Below are 20,010 nucleotides of genomic sequence, written 5' to 3' on the forward strand. Positions count from 1 at the left end.
ATTTAAATTGGTTTATGTTAAAAATATTTAAATTTGTGAATTGGCTAAGTAGAATCGTTGGTTTAGGTTTAACAAAACGTTAAATAATCAAGTGAAATTTGATATTAAAAATATAATTTTAAAAAAAAAACAGATGGTCGATTTTAATTATGTATTCAAACTATGTTTTAAAAAAAAAGGAAAGAGTAAGGATGGTATTCATCCATTACTAGGCAGCAATAGTTGGTGCTTCTATTGTATTTTGTGGAACTAATTAGGTATGTACAAATGATTAGAGGTGGATTCAGAATTTGAAGGCTGCACACAGATGTATTAATATTATTTTAATTTAGGCGTTGGCAAAACTTTCAATAACGATTAAGGAAAATGTCGAATTCGATTGACTACTGATGACTTAAATAATACTGAAAATATTAAATACAAATATATAGATCATATATAAGTTCTAAGATAATATGAATTTAAGTCTTTAAGATAATATGTAGACTTTAACTTTCTTAAAAAAATTGAAAAACAATTGAGTGAGATAGCTCAATGGTAAAGTGGGTTTATTATACTGGATTGTTGAGTATGAATCTCCTCTCTAGCAATTTTGATGTTACAGTTAAATAAGCCCTTTAAATTCAAAAATTATAATAACAGTGAAATGGAGTTTTAGCGGGGATCAACCCCTGGTCACGTAGTGGTCATGCGGGTGGGTGCATTGACTTAAACCAACATCCCACGGTGCACTTCTAAGCTCTCTATGGGTGCACAATTAGTTATATTCTAGTTTCTCAAAAGATACATACATATATACTCATGTTTTTTTTGAAGTAAACATGTGCACGTGCACCCCACCTATACATGTGGGTTCGCCTATGTTGATGACCTGTAATGACACAAAAGGTCATTTTTGGAATTCTTCATAAAATTATTGTTTTACCCCTCCCAATATTGACCCCGAGTTATTTATGATTGAATTTTGAAATTGCTTTCGAGTTTTGAGTTAAAAGTTGTGAATTATGGTATTTTTGGAAGTTGAAAGGCTAAAGTTGTTAAAAAGTGATTTTTGGTTTCTTTTGGAGTTTCGAGTCTCGGAAGTAGAATTCCGTCGATTCCATCAATTTCAAAACGTGGAAATTGGTCTAACTAAGTTGTCGGTTTCAAAGATTTGAGGTCTTAAGTTGAAAGTTTGTAAATTTTAGCCTTTGGGTTGTTGGTCAATATTCAGGGTTCGAATGCTCGGATTGGACTTTCAAAAATCTCATTGGTATGAGTGTTGGTATGAGTATTGTTATTTCCGGAATCTTATTGTGATTACTTGATTGGATTAGATTGTGTGGCTTTGAACATTGTTCGGAAAGGAAATGCTCAAGTCTTGGATCGACTTGAGCAAGTGAACTTTTTTAAACCTTGTAAAACTTGTAGAATCTTGTATTTTATCCTTTATTATGTGTTGGGGAATAATGAGAATGAGGTACAGCGTTCAATTATTCTACTTGATTAATCTTAATGAACGAAAAATTGATTAATGAAAAAGGCAGCGTGTTGATAGTTGTACTTTGTGAATTGCCTTGTTGTAGAACCTAATTTGTTGATTGAAGAAATGCTTTGATGAAATTATTGTTGACTCAAATTTCTTGAGTTGTTGTCTCTTTCTAATGGTGTGAAATTGCTTATTCGCATTGATTTATGTGCATCGTAATGAAATATGTGATGATTATGCTGAAAGAAAATGGTTCCAGCAAGTAGAGCTGTCAAAATGGGTTTGACCCGTTAAGTCGGCCCAACCCAACCCTTGAATTAAGTAGGGTTGGACCTAAATTTTTTTGGCCCATTTAGGAACGAGGCCTTTTGGCCCAACCTCATTTGGCCCGCTAGCCTCGTTGGCCCAACATGTGAGGCTTAGAGACCAGCCTATGGGCTATGAATGATAAAAATATTTATTATAAATTTTTTAGTAGTGTTTTATTTTTAAAGATTTTGTCAATAAATATCTAAAAAATATAAAATGAAGTCTAACTCCTTTGTAGATCTTTTACATTTTAGGGCTATTAGCCCACTAAAATCAAGCCTATTTTTGTATTTATGCCTAAATTTTCATTTCCCCTTTGTTGTCTTGTTTAGAAAAAATTGAGCATCCAATATTTTTTGCTCGGATGAATCTTACGATGTTGTATCTTGGCTATTATGTTGGTTTGTAAGTATTCATTAAAGTATGTAATTTATATCTGAATTTTTGTATGTATTGATGTCGTGTTCATCAAACATCAACGTTCGATACTTTTAGATACTCTTAGATACTCTTTCTAAGAAACCAATGTTATTCAATTTTTGGGTGAAGGGTCGACCCGTCCCAACCCGTGGCCCTCTTAGGGCTGGGTTGAGCTTCTATTTTATAAGCCCTTTAATTAAAAGAGTCAGCTTGTCCTAATCCATTTAACTCTCTAGCCCGTTAAGGTTGGGTTGAGTTGGGTTAGGCCAATTCATTTTGACAGCTCTACCAGCAAGTGATATGATACAACAAAAAATCAAAATATAATTTGTAAATTTATAAGTCATTAATTCATTCATAAGTGGACGTTTGGCCATGTTTATTATGAATCTGAAGATTTTTTCAAAAAATGAAAAATAATACCAGTACTAATTGATTGTGTTTGTCCATGAAATACAAATAAAAATATTTTTAAATTTTGTTTCATGACCAAACAAAGAGAAAAAACTTTGGACAAATTACTTAACTACACTCTTTTACTTACCTTAATATCTATTTATCTCTACTTATTTCAAAATTTTCAAAAATCCCTTATTTACCTATGTATCCCGCATGTATCCCGTGCACAACGCTATGTATCCCGCTATGTGGAATGTATCAAACGCTATGTATCCCGTGCACAACGCTATGTATTCCGTTATGTGGAATGTATCAAACCTAATGTATCCCGTGCACAACGCTATGTATCCCGCTATGTGGAATGTATTAAACCTAATGTATCCCGTGCACACGCTATGTATCCCGCAAAACAACATTTTAAGGGATTTTTGGTAAATAGAAAACTAGAAGGGATAAGATGTTATTTAGTACTTATAATATGTGGTTCCTATAATTTATACAAAAACTTTTCGGGGTAAAAACAGTGAAAAATGTGCAAGCCCACGTAATTTCGCTAGTGTGCAAAATTATTGGGGAAAACTGACCCTTTCACGTTCTCCATTTTCTTTGAGCAAATACCCTAGTAATACATTTAACCAATCGATACTTTTCCAAAATCCAACAATGGCGATGAGCAAAGCTAAATACCTACCCGAAGAACTCATCATTGACATTTTCTACAGACTCCCTGTAAAGTCCATTGGGCGGTGTAGGTGCCTATCAAAGCACTGGCGCAATTTTCTCTCAGACCCACAATTCATCAAACTTCACTTCAACCTCCACGCCCATACACAAGAAGAGAAACTCATTATCGTCACTTGGCTATGCGAACTTCATACTATCACGCTTAGCCACGACATCTTCGAAGATGCATTCATCGATAGCATTTCAACAAAGGTTGATTTTCAGCAGCTCACACATAACTGGATTTCTGTAGCTGGGTCTTGTAATGGTTTGGTCTTAGTGATTGATAGGGAAAATGTTCAATTTTTTATCAACCCAACTACCTTAGAATACCATAAATTTCCTGTTTTTGATTGGGCTCTTCCTCCGAAAACTAGCTGTTACATGTATGGTTTAGGGTATGATATTGTTAGTGATGATTATAAGGTGGTTTCTCTTTCTTATCGTGATACGAATAATGAATTTATGTCTAATACTTATGTGGATTTGTACTCTGTGAGAAAGGGTCATTGGGAGACACTTGGGATTTCTCCTTATGATCATTCACTCACTGACCGTGCTTCTGGGGTTTTGGTTAATGGGGCTTTGCATTGGTTGGCATGTAGAACTTTTGAATATTCAACCGCAATTGCTGCTTTTGATTTAAGTGCTGATAAATTCTTGGAGGTACCAGGACCTATTGATCTTCAGGATAATTGCTTTATGTGTAATCTTGCAACTCTTAAAGGGTGTCTTTGTATATCTACCAGTTTACCCCGAGACATAAACACAGTTACATTTTGGATCATGAAAGAGTATGGGGTTAAGGAGTCTTGGACCAAATTTAAGATTATAGAACCGAGTTTGGATGATTCTCTTAGTACGCTACTGTGTTCCATTACTGATGATGATGATGTTTTATTGGATGTCGACGAAGAATGGGTTATCTACAATCTGAAGGAGAATCGGCGTAAGGATCTGTTGATTGATGTAAATCCTATTACGCATGAAGCTCGAACTTTTGTTGATAGCCTTGTCTCTCCTTACTTTGGCAACGAAACTGAGGGTTCATGTATTGTGTGATGCACAAGATGATGTTGTATACAGGTATTACAGGAACATGTTCCTCTGTATTATCCACCTTTATCGTCCATCTCCTTTAGATTATTCAAAAGCCTCTGTATTTTCTTTTGTCTAGGATATCTATGCTTGAAATTTCAACAGTACTTTCAAGGATGCCCCTTTAGCCAATTAAGTGTAAACAACAGCATTTCATGGATTTACATCAGTTTATTGTAATGCCACATACTACCAGATTCATGCTTGCACAAGAATTAATCTGCTTCCTCTTAGTTCAAGCTGTTCCTTGTTCATCTTGCACTACATGAAGTCTCAAGAAACAAGGCATTATTTTGCATTACACTTCATGTCTTGGTTCACTATCATTCTGACGTCATAGAGAATTGAGAATTCATAGTTTTTGAATTCCTTGAATTGAATGGGATTGATAGAAATCAGTATCTTACAACGAAAACAATGTTTGGATCTGGGTACTTTGTTGAGTGGACAGAGTATTTGGATGTGAGAATTTTTAATCTTAGTGTTGCATACATGTAACATTTTGTCTTTTGTTCATCATATTGTACTTCATATCATGTTATAGATTAGGGCATATTTGTCTAAAGAAGAATTGAGTCAAGTCATTGCTTCTTGGTACTTCAATTAATTAAAGTACTCATACTTTATCAGAAAAGAAAAAAATAGTTGAGTCAAGTCATTCACCAATCTATCCAGGTATAAATCCTTTTACAATCTTGGCAGCTCATACTAGAATGGGTTCAAGACCCATTTTAGTGAAAAATTTGGCAAACTAGTTATGTTGAGACAAATGCTGAATTCAAGACATGTTGCAAAAAGATTTAAAAGAAAAAAGAAATCCCCACAATATTTGAGGACAGGTAATACAAAATATATTACAACTCATGAGCTGAAAGGAAGTACCTAACTTGAAAACCTTAGGGACTGTGTTATGAACCAAGCTAACTCTGTAAGGGTCTATGGGCTATTAGAGAATTTTATTTGGGATCCAGGCCCAATAACCATTTGTTAATTATATCAAAACTTTGGCTGTCAGTTATCTCTCATCCCCTTTCTAGTATCTCATCCCCTTCTAGTTACCTTCTATGTTAATCTCTCCCTAGTTAGTGTGTTATTATTTTGTTGTGCGTATTCTACATTGTAACTTGTCTGCAATGATAAATATATATAATAGTGCTTGTGTTGGAATCGAGTTTGCTGCATACTGACAGGAACTATAATTAAAAGCATAAAAAATAGAGGTGAAATGGGCACTTGCTTTGTACTATATTAAGTTATTTTCAATTGTCTTTGGAAGGAAGGCCCCTCATTGTCGCCCTAGCAACTGGCATTACTCTTATAATAGCAATCTGTAGTTGATCTGTGGTGCTTGTCTTGAAGCAATCTGAAGGTAAAACTGCTGGGTAGATTCTCTAAAATACAGGGGACAAATTATGTAGTGTACCTCCTTTAATGTATAATTATCAAGATCTATGACAACAAAGACTCTTTAGATCAATATTGGGTAGTAGTTATTACTTAGGAAGGTAACCATAAACAAGAAGTGGAAAACCTGTTCGTTAACAGTTTTAAACATGACATGTGAAAATTATAAACTAAGTGTTGTAAAAAGATATTCTTTTTTAAATGGACAAAAAAAAAGTAAGACAAAGTAATTCAAACGAATGAAGTACCAAAATAAAAGCTTATTCCATTCCACGATGAACATATTGAAAGATAAAATTAAGATAAAAAAACTTAATCATCGATATGACATACTAACTCTATAAATACCAAATTAAGTTATTGAACTTTAAATAAAACAAGAAAAATCTATTCACCAGATCCAGATGACCTTTCGTCGGAATCGGACGAAGTGCTTTCCCTAGCTCTTAAAGGAGCGAGCGCACTTCCAATGGTTTGATATGGAAATTCAATACCACACTCCATAAGTTGGCTTGCTAGTTTTTCAACTTTTTTATCCGCAGCCTCCAAGGACTCGCACAGGATCTTAAGGTCAAAAAAGCTAAGTTTTTCATTTGAAGGTTCTGTCCTCAATGCTTGAAGTGCTTGTCCATGTTTTCTTTCTCTTTTGAGTGCTCTCTCCAACTTGTTCAGCTTTTCATTGTTCTCATCAATATTGGCATTTTGATGAGCTACAATGATGGGGTTAGGATCATCAGTGTCGGGTGGAGGATTCTCTCCGACAAATTTATCCACAACTGACTCAACGGAAGGGTGTCCACATGCGTATACTTTGTTGCTGGGAGAAAAAACTACAATAGCAACATTAGCACCGCACAAAGTAGAGAGCTCGCTTGCCTTTTTAAATAGGCCAGCACGTCTTTTTGAGAATGTTACTTGTAAGTTGGTTTGATTTTGCATCCTCGCAATTTCAATTTTTTTGCGGCCATTAGGTCTTCTCATGGCTAAACTTTTGATTTGAGAATGTAAAAAAAATGTGATGTTGAGTCTTTGTTTTAAAGATGTATTTATAGAGATAGAATGATTATATTATTTGATGAAAATTGAACTCAATAACAAAAAAGTAAAAATATTTATGATGATCCCTTATTTGGTAGGATTTGACCCAAATTGTAATATTAATTAAATTCTTTTTTTGTTCATTGTATCTTTGTCAAAATCCGTAACTAAAGTAATTGCAGATGACATATTTTTTAGTATAATTTATTTTACTGAATCATTGGTAAAAATTTATTGTGATATATATTTTAGCAAAGTTAATATGTAAATTGATGATAGTTTCTGGGATAATTTTTTTTTTATTGTATTTGTATATTTTCTAAATTTTCTCTTATTCAACTATGTATATTTCCTAATGTAGACATGCTTAATAAACAACCTTCCACTATTAGCTGTAACAATACAAAAATATTTATTTTCTTACTCATATTAATGTATAAAAAAGTTTAAACATTCCCCTAAGGCCTAGCTCGAGTGGCAAAAGGCGGAGGATTTGTGGCATAGGTCGCAGGTTCAAGCCCCACACCATGCAAAGCAATGCCCGATTTTTAAGTGGAGAAGGGTAGAGGGGCGGGTCCATTATCCACCGAGTTTAGAAGGTTGTGATTGATCCTAAAGGCGGTGGGTCACAGACGGATTTCTTAGTTATATTAAAAAAAAAAGTTTAAACACTTAACATGTATAAACCATTTTAGAAGATTCTGTTTTAGGATTAATTACCCCAGCCTTTTTTGAGAACAAGAAATCAATTAAAGCATGAGATTAATTAGATAATCAAAGACTCGATTCATAATCAGATGGTATTCAACTAAATAAAGAAACACAACACATAAATCAAAAACCCAAATATTGTTTATATCTAACACAATATCCAAATCTGAAATTAGCAACTACACCTACAAATATTCAATACAAAACTCAAATACTCTCTCGTAGGGGCGGTCCTGTTATTGTTTCCTCAGCTTTGCTGTGGTGGTGTCCCTTCGCTGTTGCGAGATTGCAGTGGTGTTACTTCATCGCAGGCGAAACTCTAGTGGAACAGTGAACTCTTTGCTGTTGCGGTTCTTTCCCTGCAGGTGCGAGAGGCCTGACAGTTGCCTCAGCACAACAATTCCTCCTCTTGCTCCTTTTGAACTCCTTTCCTTACACAACATATTTTGCAGCTTCCCACCTAGAATAATCACAAATCACTATGTAAGTAGTCTCATTTAATGGTTAGAAGACATAAATAAGTGGCAAATTCACGACTTATCACATATATCGTTAATATCTCTTATGTTTGTGATCTTATGATTCTTTTTATTCAGTTTCCTTTGTATTGTAGCAATCTCTGTTCCTCCTTATGTATTTAAAGATGATCAATATAATACACAAATAATATTTTTTGCAAAATCCTTCTTCATAAGATATCAAATTCATTTCTTTTTCATTAATTAGGTGGGATATTAGCCAAATTGACCAGCTCACTCATTACAAAGCACTTTTAGATCTCTACAACTATTATGAAAGAGAGTTGTCAAAGGATGGCATATCTGATGTTGTTCACTATGCAAAAGAGAGAGTATGAATTGAGTGATTTCATACTCGTTCAATTGCATCAAATAAACTTAGATTTTTTTATTTTACCTAAGTTACAACCAAGAAGCGATAAAAATGATTTCATACTTATACCAGGACATTTTGATTCCCGATCCAGGTTGAGAAGTGTAGAGGTCAGGTCGCGACTGGAATTGAGTGTTATATGAGAGATTATGGCATTTGAACAGAAGAGGCAATGGAAAATATTTCAAGAAATGGATGAGATAGCTTGGAAGGATGTAAATGAAGGAATTTTATGATCAACTCCAATGTCTACAGATATTTTCACTTGTATTCTTAATCTTGATCACTTTATTGATGTCACTTACAAACACAACCAAGATGGATACACTCGTCCTGAAAAAGGACAATATATATTACAGCTCATGAGCTGAAAGGAAGAACCTGACTTGAAAACCTCAGGGACTGACGGGAACGGTAACTAAAAGCATCAAAAACAGAGGTGAAACTGGCACTTGCTTAGTACTATATTAGGTTCTTTTCACTCGTCTTTGGAAAGAACTGGCATTAGTCCTATAATAGCAATCTGTAGTTGATCTGTGGTGCTTGTCTTGAAGCAATCTGAAGGTAAAATTGCTAGCTAGGTTCTCTAAAATACACGGGGCAAATCATCAAGATCTATGACAACAAAGACTCTTTATATCGATATTGGGCAGTAGTCATTAAGCTACTGCTGCAGGTTTTTAATGGCCTTTTCTTGCTTTGTTTCATATCAGCAAACAAGCTGATGCTGGAGTCTCAAGCTCATGCTTCCAAGTCCATTCTCCCCAACACAACTGTTACAACCTGTTAAGTGAAATATTATAAGAATGCAACTAGAGTTGAAGTGACATTATAAGGATGCTTTTGGTAAAAGTAAATAAATACTCGAATGCCAATAAAGCCAAATAGATACTGTACTATTTGATGTTTGCACAAGAATAAATCTGCTTCCGTGGATATGTTCTAGTGCTTCTATTGAACGGAATGTTGTGTTTGTGCAGAGGCCTGAATATCTATGTATTTTATTCCCAAGGGTGTTACTCCTTCATTATGATGTTATAAAGTTGTTACAATTTCAAATCTGAAGAAAGATCATCATGATAGGAGAGTTTTCGAGCAAGAAGACTTGCATTTGAATATTTGTAAATGCTGAAGTACAGAAAAGCAGTACTGCTGCAATGTCCGGAGAGAAGTCCCCTTTTGAGCAGATCTAATACTTGATATTTAGTTTGTTGACTCTGTATATATCAGTTGAGTTTCTGAACATTAGATGAGTAGATGATCTCAGAGCAGCAGCATTGTCTTTTGTATTGCAGTACCAATATTTCTAACATTCTATGTTTCAGCTTATCACTGTCTAATTCTTTCTAACATTCTATGTGGCTGGAAAATGTTACAGACCACTGCTGCTACTACAACAGGGCTGATCAACTAAAGGTGGTGCAATTGTACGAGTTAAAAATTAACCTACAATTGGCTACCTTGAATCTTGTGTAGTACTAGATGCTGAGGGCTAGCATTTTAGTTGCAATAAATGATGGAATGATAACTCAGAATAATGTATTATATCTTGCTACAGGAAAAGAAAAAGCCATTGATGTGCATGACAGGTAACTGATTCTATCTTCACTCTGACGTCCTTCATGTCTCTTTCTATTGATCTTTGTTTCATTTACTAGATGATGTTAGCCGTGCGTGCACTGGCCCAATTTTTTGATGAAGTATTAGTGCCAAGTAGTATTTGAATGTAGTCTTATGAGTTATGATTACTTATGTGGTGATTTAGTAATCCAGAGAGTACTTTTTCCACAGTAAAAAAACACCTAATGGTGGAGATGTCCTTCACCCTAATTCTTAGTTGATAATAACCAGACTTCAACTCAATCTTAGAAAACACCATAACACCCTGAAGCTGATCAAACAAGTCATTGATACGAGGCATATGGTACTTATTCTTCACTGTCACTATATTGAGCTGACTGTAATTGATTCACATACGCATAGACCCATCCTTCTTCTTCATAAACAGTATGGGATCACCTTAAGGTGAGACAATCGTTCTAATAAAGCCCTTACTCAAAAGATCTTGAAGCTGAATATTGAGCTCTTTAAGCTAAGCAGGTTCTATACAGTAAGGTGGAATAGAAATAGAATGAGTGCTCGAGTCAAGGTTAATAGATAAATCAATATCACGTTCAGGGTGAAGGCCAAGTAGGTCAGTAGGAAATACATCGACAAACTCTCGCACAACAGGAACAAAATCAGCTATAGGGCCCTCCCTGCTAAAATCACCAATAAAAGCCAAATAGGCATGACTCTGTTAATGTGCGGCTACGATGACCCTACCACACAACCAGGGGAATACTAGGAATGACTAAGATAACAGTCTTGGCAAAGCAATCCAGGACCGCACATAAGGAGGATAACCGGTTTATGCCCAGAATGACATCAAAATCAAGCATGTAAAGCAAAATAAGGTCAGCTTGCGTGTTGCACTCTTGAACTGTCACAACACATGCTCTACAAACCTGATCCACTCCTAAAGAATCAACCACGAGAGTCGATACCGGCAACAACATTTACAAGGGCTCAAAATGCAACTCTAATCGAGAGAAATAAACATATACATACTTATAAGTAGATCTTGAATCAAATAAATCAAAGGTCGATCAATAAAAAATTGAGATTGTACTTGCCAATCATTTAGGGTGTGTTTGGTATGAAGGAAAATGTTTTCCCGGAAAACAAGTTGATTTTTGACTTATTTTCTCATGTTTGGTTGGTGAGTAGAAAATATTTTCCGGAAAAGATTTTTAGTGTTTGACTTATGAATGAAAAATATTTTTGAGAAATATCTTTTATTTTAACTAGAGTAGAAAATAATTTTTGAAATTGAAAATATTTTTTAAAAACAAACTTAAATTTTTTTTGGGGGCTGGGGGCTGGTAGGGGGTGGGTGGGGTGGGTGGGGGGTCGTGGGTTGGGGTGAAAAAATGAAATTTTGAAGTTGGAAGAGAGGTTTGGAAAATGTTTTCCTTAAGTTTTGAAGGGAAGTCATTTTCCTTAAATTTGAGGAAAATGAGTTGATTTGGAAAACATTTTCCAAAACATTTAACCCAACCAAACATGAGAAAATTGGAAAACATTTTCCGGAAAATGTTTTCCTTCATACCAAACACACCCTTAATCTAAAGCCTTACACTCCGACCTAGAAGGAACCACATAAAAATGTCCACATCCTCCTACGGACTGGAGTCCAACTCTTCCACTTGCTCTACCTACCTGAGTACTTTCTCAAGAACTTGGAGGACCACCCCTCGGCCCCGAGAACCGCCTCTACTCGGAGGTGCTACAACCCTACACTTGGTGAAATCTCTGACGTAGTGGCCAACCTCGCCACGATCAAAACAACCTCGATCACCCCAAGTGTAACACCTTGGGTGTGCATAACTCAAAAAAAATCAGAAAGTGTAGAAAACCAGTTCAAGTTTATAGAGTTTTGGTATTTACGAACTCATGTTAAGGAACGTAGAATGTATTAGAGCTCGTGGAAACCATCCGTGGTTGAGGCTTTAGAAATCAGGCTAAGTATCTCAGGGAATACAAGCAAGATTATGGGTCGTACATGGGCTTACAGGTTGTAGATGTGTCTTGATCAGTTTGGAAGGAAATACAAATTGTAGATGTTTATACGGGTCGTGAATAGGCTCATGGAAACAAGCCGTAAAACTTCAGAACTTCAGGATGTCATGTACGAGCCAATAGTACGTCTCGCGAAAGGAACCACGAGTCGTAGTTGTGTCTCGTAGATCAGACTTCAGAGTTGGGAAATTTTAGTACATTAGCTTCTACGAGAAGGTAGTATGAGTTATACAAAGGACTAAATGTCGTAAGATGCTTTCTTAGTTCATCTTTAGAGACTTGGTGATTTTTCAGTAAATTGATTCAACGAGTGGACATTACGGGTCATAAAGGGGTTTGTGGTTTAGAGTTCTGAAACTTAGGATTTTAAGTTGATTACTACATACGGATTCTACGGTCCGTGAAAGGAACTACGATCTGTAGATGGTCCCGTTAAGCCTATTCAACAGTTTTTATTTCAGGGTTAATTGGGTCTTTTCTCACTCGTTTAATACCTATACTACGCCATTTAAGATTATTTTGAAGACTATAACTGATTCATAAAACCCCTAACTACCCCATTTACTCTCATATATTCTCCCAAATTCCAATTCCCTCTCCCTCATGCAATCTAGGGCTTCATGATCTCAAGTCTCCATTGAAGGATTTTACCTAGGATTTCTATCATGGTATGTGGGAACTTCATCAATGGGTACTTTTTCACCCATTGAATCCCAAAGAAATCTTAATTTCTTAATTTATGATCCTATCAAATTCTAGGGTTTCATGATTTCTTATTAGTTTTTATTGAGTTTTAGTTTCTTCTTCAGGATTGATCTTATAATGCATGAATTTGTTATAAGTTAATGATCTCAATGGTATTATTATGAACCCATGACAGTCAAGTATTTTCATGATCACAATTATGTTATTTTCACATACACGGTTTTTGAACTCAAATTTTCATGAATTAAGGACACTTTTAGATAAAATATGATTTTAATGATATTTTATTGATATGACATCTTAACTCTATAAATACCAAACTAAGTCATTGAACTTAAATATAGCAAGAAAAATCTATTCATCGGATCTAGATGACCCTTTGTCGGAAACGGACGAAGTGCTTTCCCTAACACTTAAAGGAGCGAGCGCACTTCTAATGGTTTGATAAATAGAAATTCAATACCACACTCCATAAGTTTTCTTGCTACTCTTTCAACTTCTTCATCCACATCTTCCAAGGCCTCGCACAAGATTTTAAGGTGAAAATTTCTAAGTTTTTCATGTGAAGGTTCTGTCCTCAATGCTTGAAGTGCTTGTCCATGTTTTCTTTCTCTTTCGAGTTGTCTCTCCAACTTTTTCAGCTTTCTATTGATCTCATCAACATTGGCATTTTGATGAGCTACAATGATGGGGTTAGGATCATCAATGCTGGGTGTAGGATTCCCTTCGAGAAATCTATCCACAATTGAGAATGTTACTTGTAAGTTGGTTTGATTTTGATTCCTTGCAATTTCAATTCTTCTGTGGCCATTAGGTCTTCTCATGGCTAAGCATTTGATTTGAGAATGTAAGAAAATGTGATGTTGAGTCTTTGTTTGAAAGATATATTTATAACGATAGAATCATCATATTATTTGATGAAAATGAACTCAAATAACAAAAAAAGTTAAAATATTTATGATGATTTCTTATTCGGTAGGATTTGACCCAAATCATAATATTAATGAAATTCCTTTTTTATTTCATTCTATCTCTGTCAATCCGAACTATAGTAATTACAAATAACATAAATTTTTTAGTTAAATTTATTTCACTGAATTATTGGAAAAGTTTTTATTGTGTCATTCTTTTGTGATTTATGTTTTAGTAAGTTAATTATGTAAATAGATGACAGTTTCAGAGGGTTTTTAAAAAATTGTATTTGTATATTTTCTTAATTTTCTCTTGTTCAACTATGTATATTTCCTAATGTAGACATGCTTAATAAAATACCTTCCACTATTAACTTCATAATATAAAAATACTTAATTTCTAACTTATATTGACGTACAATTATGTTTAAGAACTCCAGTTTAAAATTTTAAGTTATTTCTGTGTGTTCGAGAGCCTTTGCAACTCGTAAAATATACTTGTAACTTATGACAAGTTGAAGAATACCGTAATAAGAAAATCCAAATCCTAACACAATTTAACATGTATAAACCACTTTAGAGTATTCTCATACACTTCATGGTTTATTATAAAATTTTAAAACGATACAACGAATTGTGTCTCTTTTCTTATCCAACAAACTAATTAATATTTGAATATGATATGATGCATTATGAAACAATATGTAATAACAATCAAAACAACGTGTAAATTGTGAATATTGTAGCACTCCATTCTAGCAACATAATCTATCTAACTTTACGACTTGAAATTAAAAGTACTAAATAAGACTAGATAGAGAAAGAGAAGAATTATATTTTGGTCATACACTAAAGAAGAATATATAAGAGTTGATACTACAATGAATCCTGAAGTGATACAACAACTAATCCTAGTTGTACAAGTAGATAACTATGACATAATTAAAAATTATTCACGTATATCTCTATTATGGCCCCACAAATTGGTGTTGATATCTACAATACCCAACTGTTAAACATAGGATTGAAAAAATCATGTAGAAGTGGCTTGGTTAGGACATCAACAACCTGATCAGTAGTGTTGCTCCCAATGCACACACAAGTATACGTGGTCGCAGAAGTAATTAATGACTCTTTTTAGAACTGGATTGTCGAACCTAAAGGACTTACGATCAATTTAAATCAATTCTACTAATTCCACAAATTAAATAAATGTTCTCAAGAAACTTGTGTTTTCTATAGCACTGTTGCAAATAACTCAACTTTAAAAGTAACTAATAGCAACAACTAATTCTATTTCAGTGTTTTAACAATAAATGAACAATTCCAGGGCTGTAGCTTACTTAAGGCTATATGTATCCCATCTCATGTATGAGTTGATTAAGGTTATCAAACTACTGATTTACAGGGTTTATGTTATGAGCATGATCTCTCAACCTCTAATCGCCTATTCCAATTGAATGTTTAACTACATCATTGAGCGGGAATAACTAAACTCAATTGACGACCATTTATTTTTCATCCTGTTTCATAATCAATCCCAGTGTCAATCCTAACATGAATCTAAACAAGTGATATGCAAGAAAGATCAAGCCTTTTATATTCTTTGGTCTATCTGCATATTCGTCTCTCGAGTTCAAGAATATACAATATATTTATATCAATGGTGGCAAATCATGAAATACTAAAATAAGAATACTAAAGTAATTAAATTATAACACAAATTAATCCATAAAAAATTATGTTCAACAATTACCCATAGCTACAACCCCAGAACAAAGGCTTGTAGCCACTCATACTATTCAAAAAAGCAAATACAATTGTTTTCATGAACTTCGAAATTAAAGAAAGAGTAGAAGATTGAACCCCTAAGATGAATTGTTTATCCCTTGCTCTTGCACACAAAAAATAAGCTGGCTCTCTACAAAATAATCCTAGGATCTTATTTATAGAGTTTAGGAAAATTAATTCCCACTCCTAATTAAATTTGGAATCCTAAACCAAAATAATTCACCGGGAAAGTCGGTCAGCCTGGGGAGGTGCGCTAGTATCACCACAATATAATCAAATAAATAATCCCAATAAGAAATCATAAACAACAACACCCATAAAGCTGATTTTAGAAATCGGGTCCAAATTGACCCAAACAGTCATTCCCGAGGGTTGTGGTTAAATCTGGAATTTTCTATAAAATTATGATACCCAAAGGTTTAGAAACTCATTAGTGAAAACTGTATTGACAATTGAGTTGAAATCAAGCTTTAACCTACATTTTTCTTAAACATCAAGTTCTTGTGAAAACCACAAAGTTTAAATTCAAAATTAGTGATTTGATAGTAACAATCATAAAATAGTTGGTGGGTAATGAATATGGGGAGCAAAATATCACTACCCAATCGACGAATCTCAAAGAATCACTTTAAAATTGCCTCTACCGAGCTCCCAAGGTTCAAAAATCGTGAAATGGGGATGAAACCCCAACTTTTGGAAAGGAATTCTATCCACGTCACTTTACTCTTCGCAATCGCGACCCCAAACCTTGCGATCACGATGAGTAATACTTGTCAACTCATTAATTGACCAATAAAATCATGATCAAGTCCCATGCGGTCATGATGCACAACCTACAAATCCTTTGCGATCGCGGAACCCACCTTGTGATTGTGAAGCACATAAATATCCTCATCTTGATCGTGAAGGACAAGTTGCGATCCCAAGGAGAAGTTCAGCATGCACCAGACATCAGCAACACAACAACACACCAAGACATATAAGTTCATCGAATGGACCCTCAAGATTCGTTCAGAACCTTGTACATACAAACCAAATATGCTACCCAATTAAATTTGATGTTCCACACTCAATGGAATTGTTGAAACACGGATTTGAGGTCTCCTTGACCCAAAACCCATTAAAGTCGCAATAAACTTACTTTCGCTCAAATATACCAAATTTCCCTCAAAAGCTCTGAAAATTCAAATAAGACCTCACTTAGACCTAAAATCATCCCCCGAATCCAATGAAATTTTCGAAAATCTAATTCGAGCATCCAAACTCCAAATATTGACCAAAGTCAAATCTTGTTTAAATGCACTTAAACTTACAACTCAAGGGCTCAATTTTCTCGTAAGGACTAGAAATCTGAAAAGAACATCATTACTAGACCAAATCATGTATTCTAGAGCTGATGAAAATGATGAAATTCTATTCGGAGACTTGTAGATCTAGTTGTTGAGAAAAACCACTTTTAACAACTTAAAGTCTAAAATTTTTTCTAAAACTTTCAATAATCACAACTTTATGATCCGATTTCAAAACCAACTTCGTAAATTGACCAAACATAACATGGGGAAATTACCAAAAGGGGTAAAATGATAATTTTTCAAAAATATTCAAAAATAACCTTTAGGGTCATTACAACAAGAACAACTCAATAATTAGGTTCGGTGGATGATCGAGTGGTGGACCACTGCTTTTTGGACGACCACGATAATGGCGTACTTCCACGATTTATTACATAACCAGTTGTGGAAGTTCTATCAGTAAGGTAACCGGCCCAATCCGAGGCAGAATACACCATAATTCGATTATCTTTCTCACGGGTTATTTAAAGCCCAAATGAAGAGGCTTGATTGAGCTATCGAAGCAACCACTTAACAGTCTTCCAATGATTAGCTTGACGGCAATGCATTGACTTAAATAATTTATTTATTTTGAACGCAATGTAAGGTATGGTGAAGGACAAATATTGTTTCTTGCCAACAATTGTCTATAAGAAAGAGCCATGAACAATAAGATCAATTTGGTCTACACTGAGAACATTAGCGACGGACATAGGAGTAAGAACTCCTTTGCTGTCTTGCATATTGGCCTCCAGGAGAAAGTCTTCTATATAATTCAATTGACAATAGTATGCCACCTTGCTATGACAGAACCTCAACACCCCAAAAATTGTTCAGTGGCATAGGTTCTTGATAGAGAAACATTAATTAAGGACATTGATAATTTGTCTAACACCGTGGTCTTGATTTCCAGTATATATAATGTCATCAAATATAAAAGGATATAAATAATCAATTATAACACCTCAGAGGTTCATAACTCAGATAAAGTTGGAAGGTGAAAAATAAGTTGTTGAAGTATGCAATATTTGAATTTCAGGGGAGGTGTTGACGGACTGTACAAGCTTTCATTGTCTGTAAGCACCCATCGAAGAAGCCTCAGAGAATGGAATTTCACCAAGTCAGGGACCATAGATGGTTGTACCGTCCATAAATGGATTCACGAGTCATATAGTCGTACACCTTTAGAAAGTGATATGTTTGGAATTGACATGACGATTGTGATTCATGACCTGTGGATGGTTCTACATACTGTGGATGGGTCCGCAGACCATACCTTTGGACTCCAGGGAAGATGAACTTAAGGATGGTTTTAAAGGAGGTTTGTATGACTTGTGTAAGGATCCACAAACCGTAGACCTTGTTGTGGAATGAAGGATCAGAAAATGGGATATTTTGGCTTCAATAGGACAAGAAGACTCCAGGGTCCATGTAACGGTTTACAGACCATGGAAAGGGCCTGTAAAGTTGAACTTCCTGTCATGCCCCGAGCCTACACCCTGGATGTGGTCGACACTCGAGAACAATTTCTGATCCCTAAGCGAACTCTTGACCTGACTGACTATTTAGCGGAAGACTTACTCAAGAATAAAGAAGCTTTAAAAATAGAATTTATAACATTCAAACTCAAGTAAATACTTAACTCAACTGTCTGAAAATACTTAAGTGCAATAATAATAATACTTTGCAAAACAATCTCAAAATGTCTCAAACAAAAGGGAAATACCGAGAGACTAATCAACATTAAGTATCTATGTAGGCTCTAATACTAGGATAGAAGTGGGGACAAGACCCATGATAACTTAACAATAACATGAAATTAAATTGTGAAATCCTCCGGAAAGTAAGGAGGCTCACCAAAGGTGTCTAAAGCGCAAAGTGATCTCAACGAAACGCCAGTTGATAATCCTGACCACCTATATCTGTATCATAAAAGTTGCAGGTCGAATGACATCAACACATTGAATGTACGGGTAGGTAAGATAGCTGAATATTAAACAACTGAAAGAAAGGATTGCAATAGATGTAGATATATACTCAACTGAATGTAAATAAATAAGGAAGTGAAATCATTAAAACTTTATAAATATACTTTCTCAATCTTTGAACTTTAGCATAATAAGTGATATATAAAATATACTTTAACTCTATTGGGAAATTCTCTAATCAACAACCATCACTATGAGCTAAGTGATGATATAACGTCTTGTCCACGCTGCCAAAACTGTCTTGTATCGTGTCAGAATATAGGACACCTCAACTAAGTGGATCCACTAAGCTATGCCTGAAGGCTCTAAGGATTCATGTAAAAAGTATGATCATGTACCCATGTTGGCAAGACATGGTTTATGGGGGTTGTAAGTTCGTCAGAACTCTCCCTCATATCAATGTTCAATACTACTCCCAATATTATTTACCTTTGCTCAATGTATAAAAACATTACTCTTTCTCTGGTTTAAGATAATTGCTCAACTATCCTCTTAAATGAGGCAACTGTTCTGAATTAACTCTGAACTCCTTGTTTAGAAATCAAAGTTTCTCTTTTCTCACTGTAAAAATGATAAATCGGGGATTCAATAATTCCCTTAAGCTTTACTCAAAATGCCTCTTTAAACTTTCCTCAAAAATTCCTTTTTATCTTATGAGAAAATCAATTTAAGATAATTATTCAGTTAAAAAGATTCTCATCAACAACTCAGTGAATACTTCAAATAATAGGGTTCATGCTGAAAAATAGGCATGCATAATCAACTCAAGAATCTCAATACATAATATATAGCAACTCAAAAATTAGTAATAACAACTCTGAATTCAACAACGAACTCATCTCAAGAATTATCAAAACTAAGGATATAACGCTAGATTATTCTTTACCAATAGAAAGTAGATGTAGGGCGTGAGGACAAACTCAGTCCATCATCATGATAGCCTTACATACCTGGGAAGAACAAAGTTCTTGGTGAAATCGATGAAATTTGAAGAACGATAGAAAACCCTAGCTTTTCTCCTCTTAAATCCTTGCTCTAAGTCTTTGAAGTGTTAAAGAACGTAAAATAATGTTTTAACACTATTTAGACCTTAATTGGGTGAAAAACATTGTAGTTTATGCTTAGAGAGAGTGGGAAAAGACTGAACTATCCTTTTTTAAAAGCTGTCAAAAGTTGTCCACAAGACCGTCTATGGGTTGTGG

General features: G+C 34.7%; 2 protein-coding genes across 2 annotated transcripts in view; one reads left to right on the forward strand and one right to left on the reverse strand.

The window, feature by feature from the left end:
• LOC125812279 (F-box/kelch-repeat protein At3g06240-like) overlaps positions 1-4,549 on the forward strand; it is a 36,755-nt gene extending 32,206 nt beyond the window's left edge. The window contains exon 2 of the mRNA XM_049491789.1: positions 3,986-4,549. Coding sequence (XP_049347746.1) covers positions 3,986-4,381 — 396 coding nt within the window. The 3' untranslated portion in view covers positions 4,382-4,549. The remainder of the gene's footprint in view (positions 1-3,985) is intronic.
• Positions 4,550-6,208: 1,659 nt separating this feature from the next.
• Positions 6,209-6,802, reverse strand: LOC125812280 (agamous-like MADS-box protein AGL62). The gene has a single exon (XM_049491790.1). It carries the CDS (start codon positions 6,800-6,802, stop codon positions 6,209-6,211), a length of 594 nt encoding a protein of 197 aa, XP_049347747.1.
• Positions 6,803-20,010: the final 13,208 nt, after the last annotated feature.

This window comes from Solanum verrucosum, unplaced genomic scaffold (genome assembly GCF_900185275.1).
Source record: "Solanum verrucosum unplaced genomic scaffold, falcon-dt-bn FXZP01000115.1, whole genome shotgun sequence".
NCBI lineage: Eukaryota > Viridiplantae > Streptophyta > Magnoliopsida > Solanales > Solanaceae > Solanum > Solanum verrucosum.

Coding starts and splice junctions, on each gene's coding strand:
- LOC125812280 (XM_049491790.1), bottom strand. CDS start 6,802: ATGAGAAGACCTAATGGCCGCAAAAAAATTGAAATTGCGAGGATGCAA.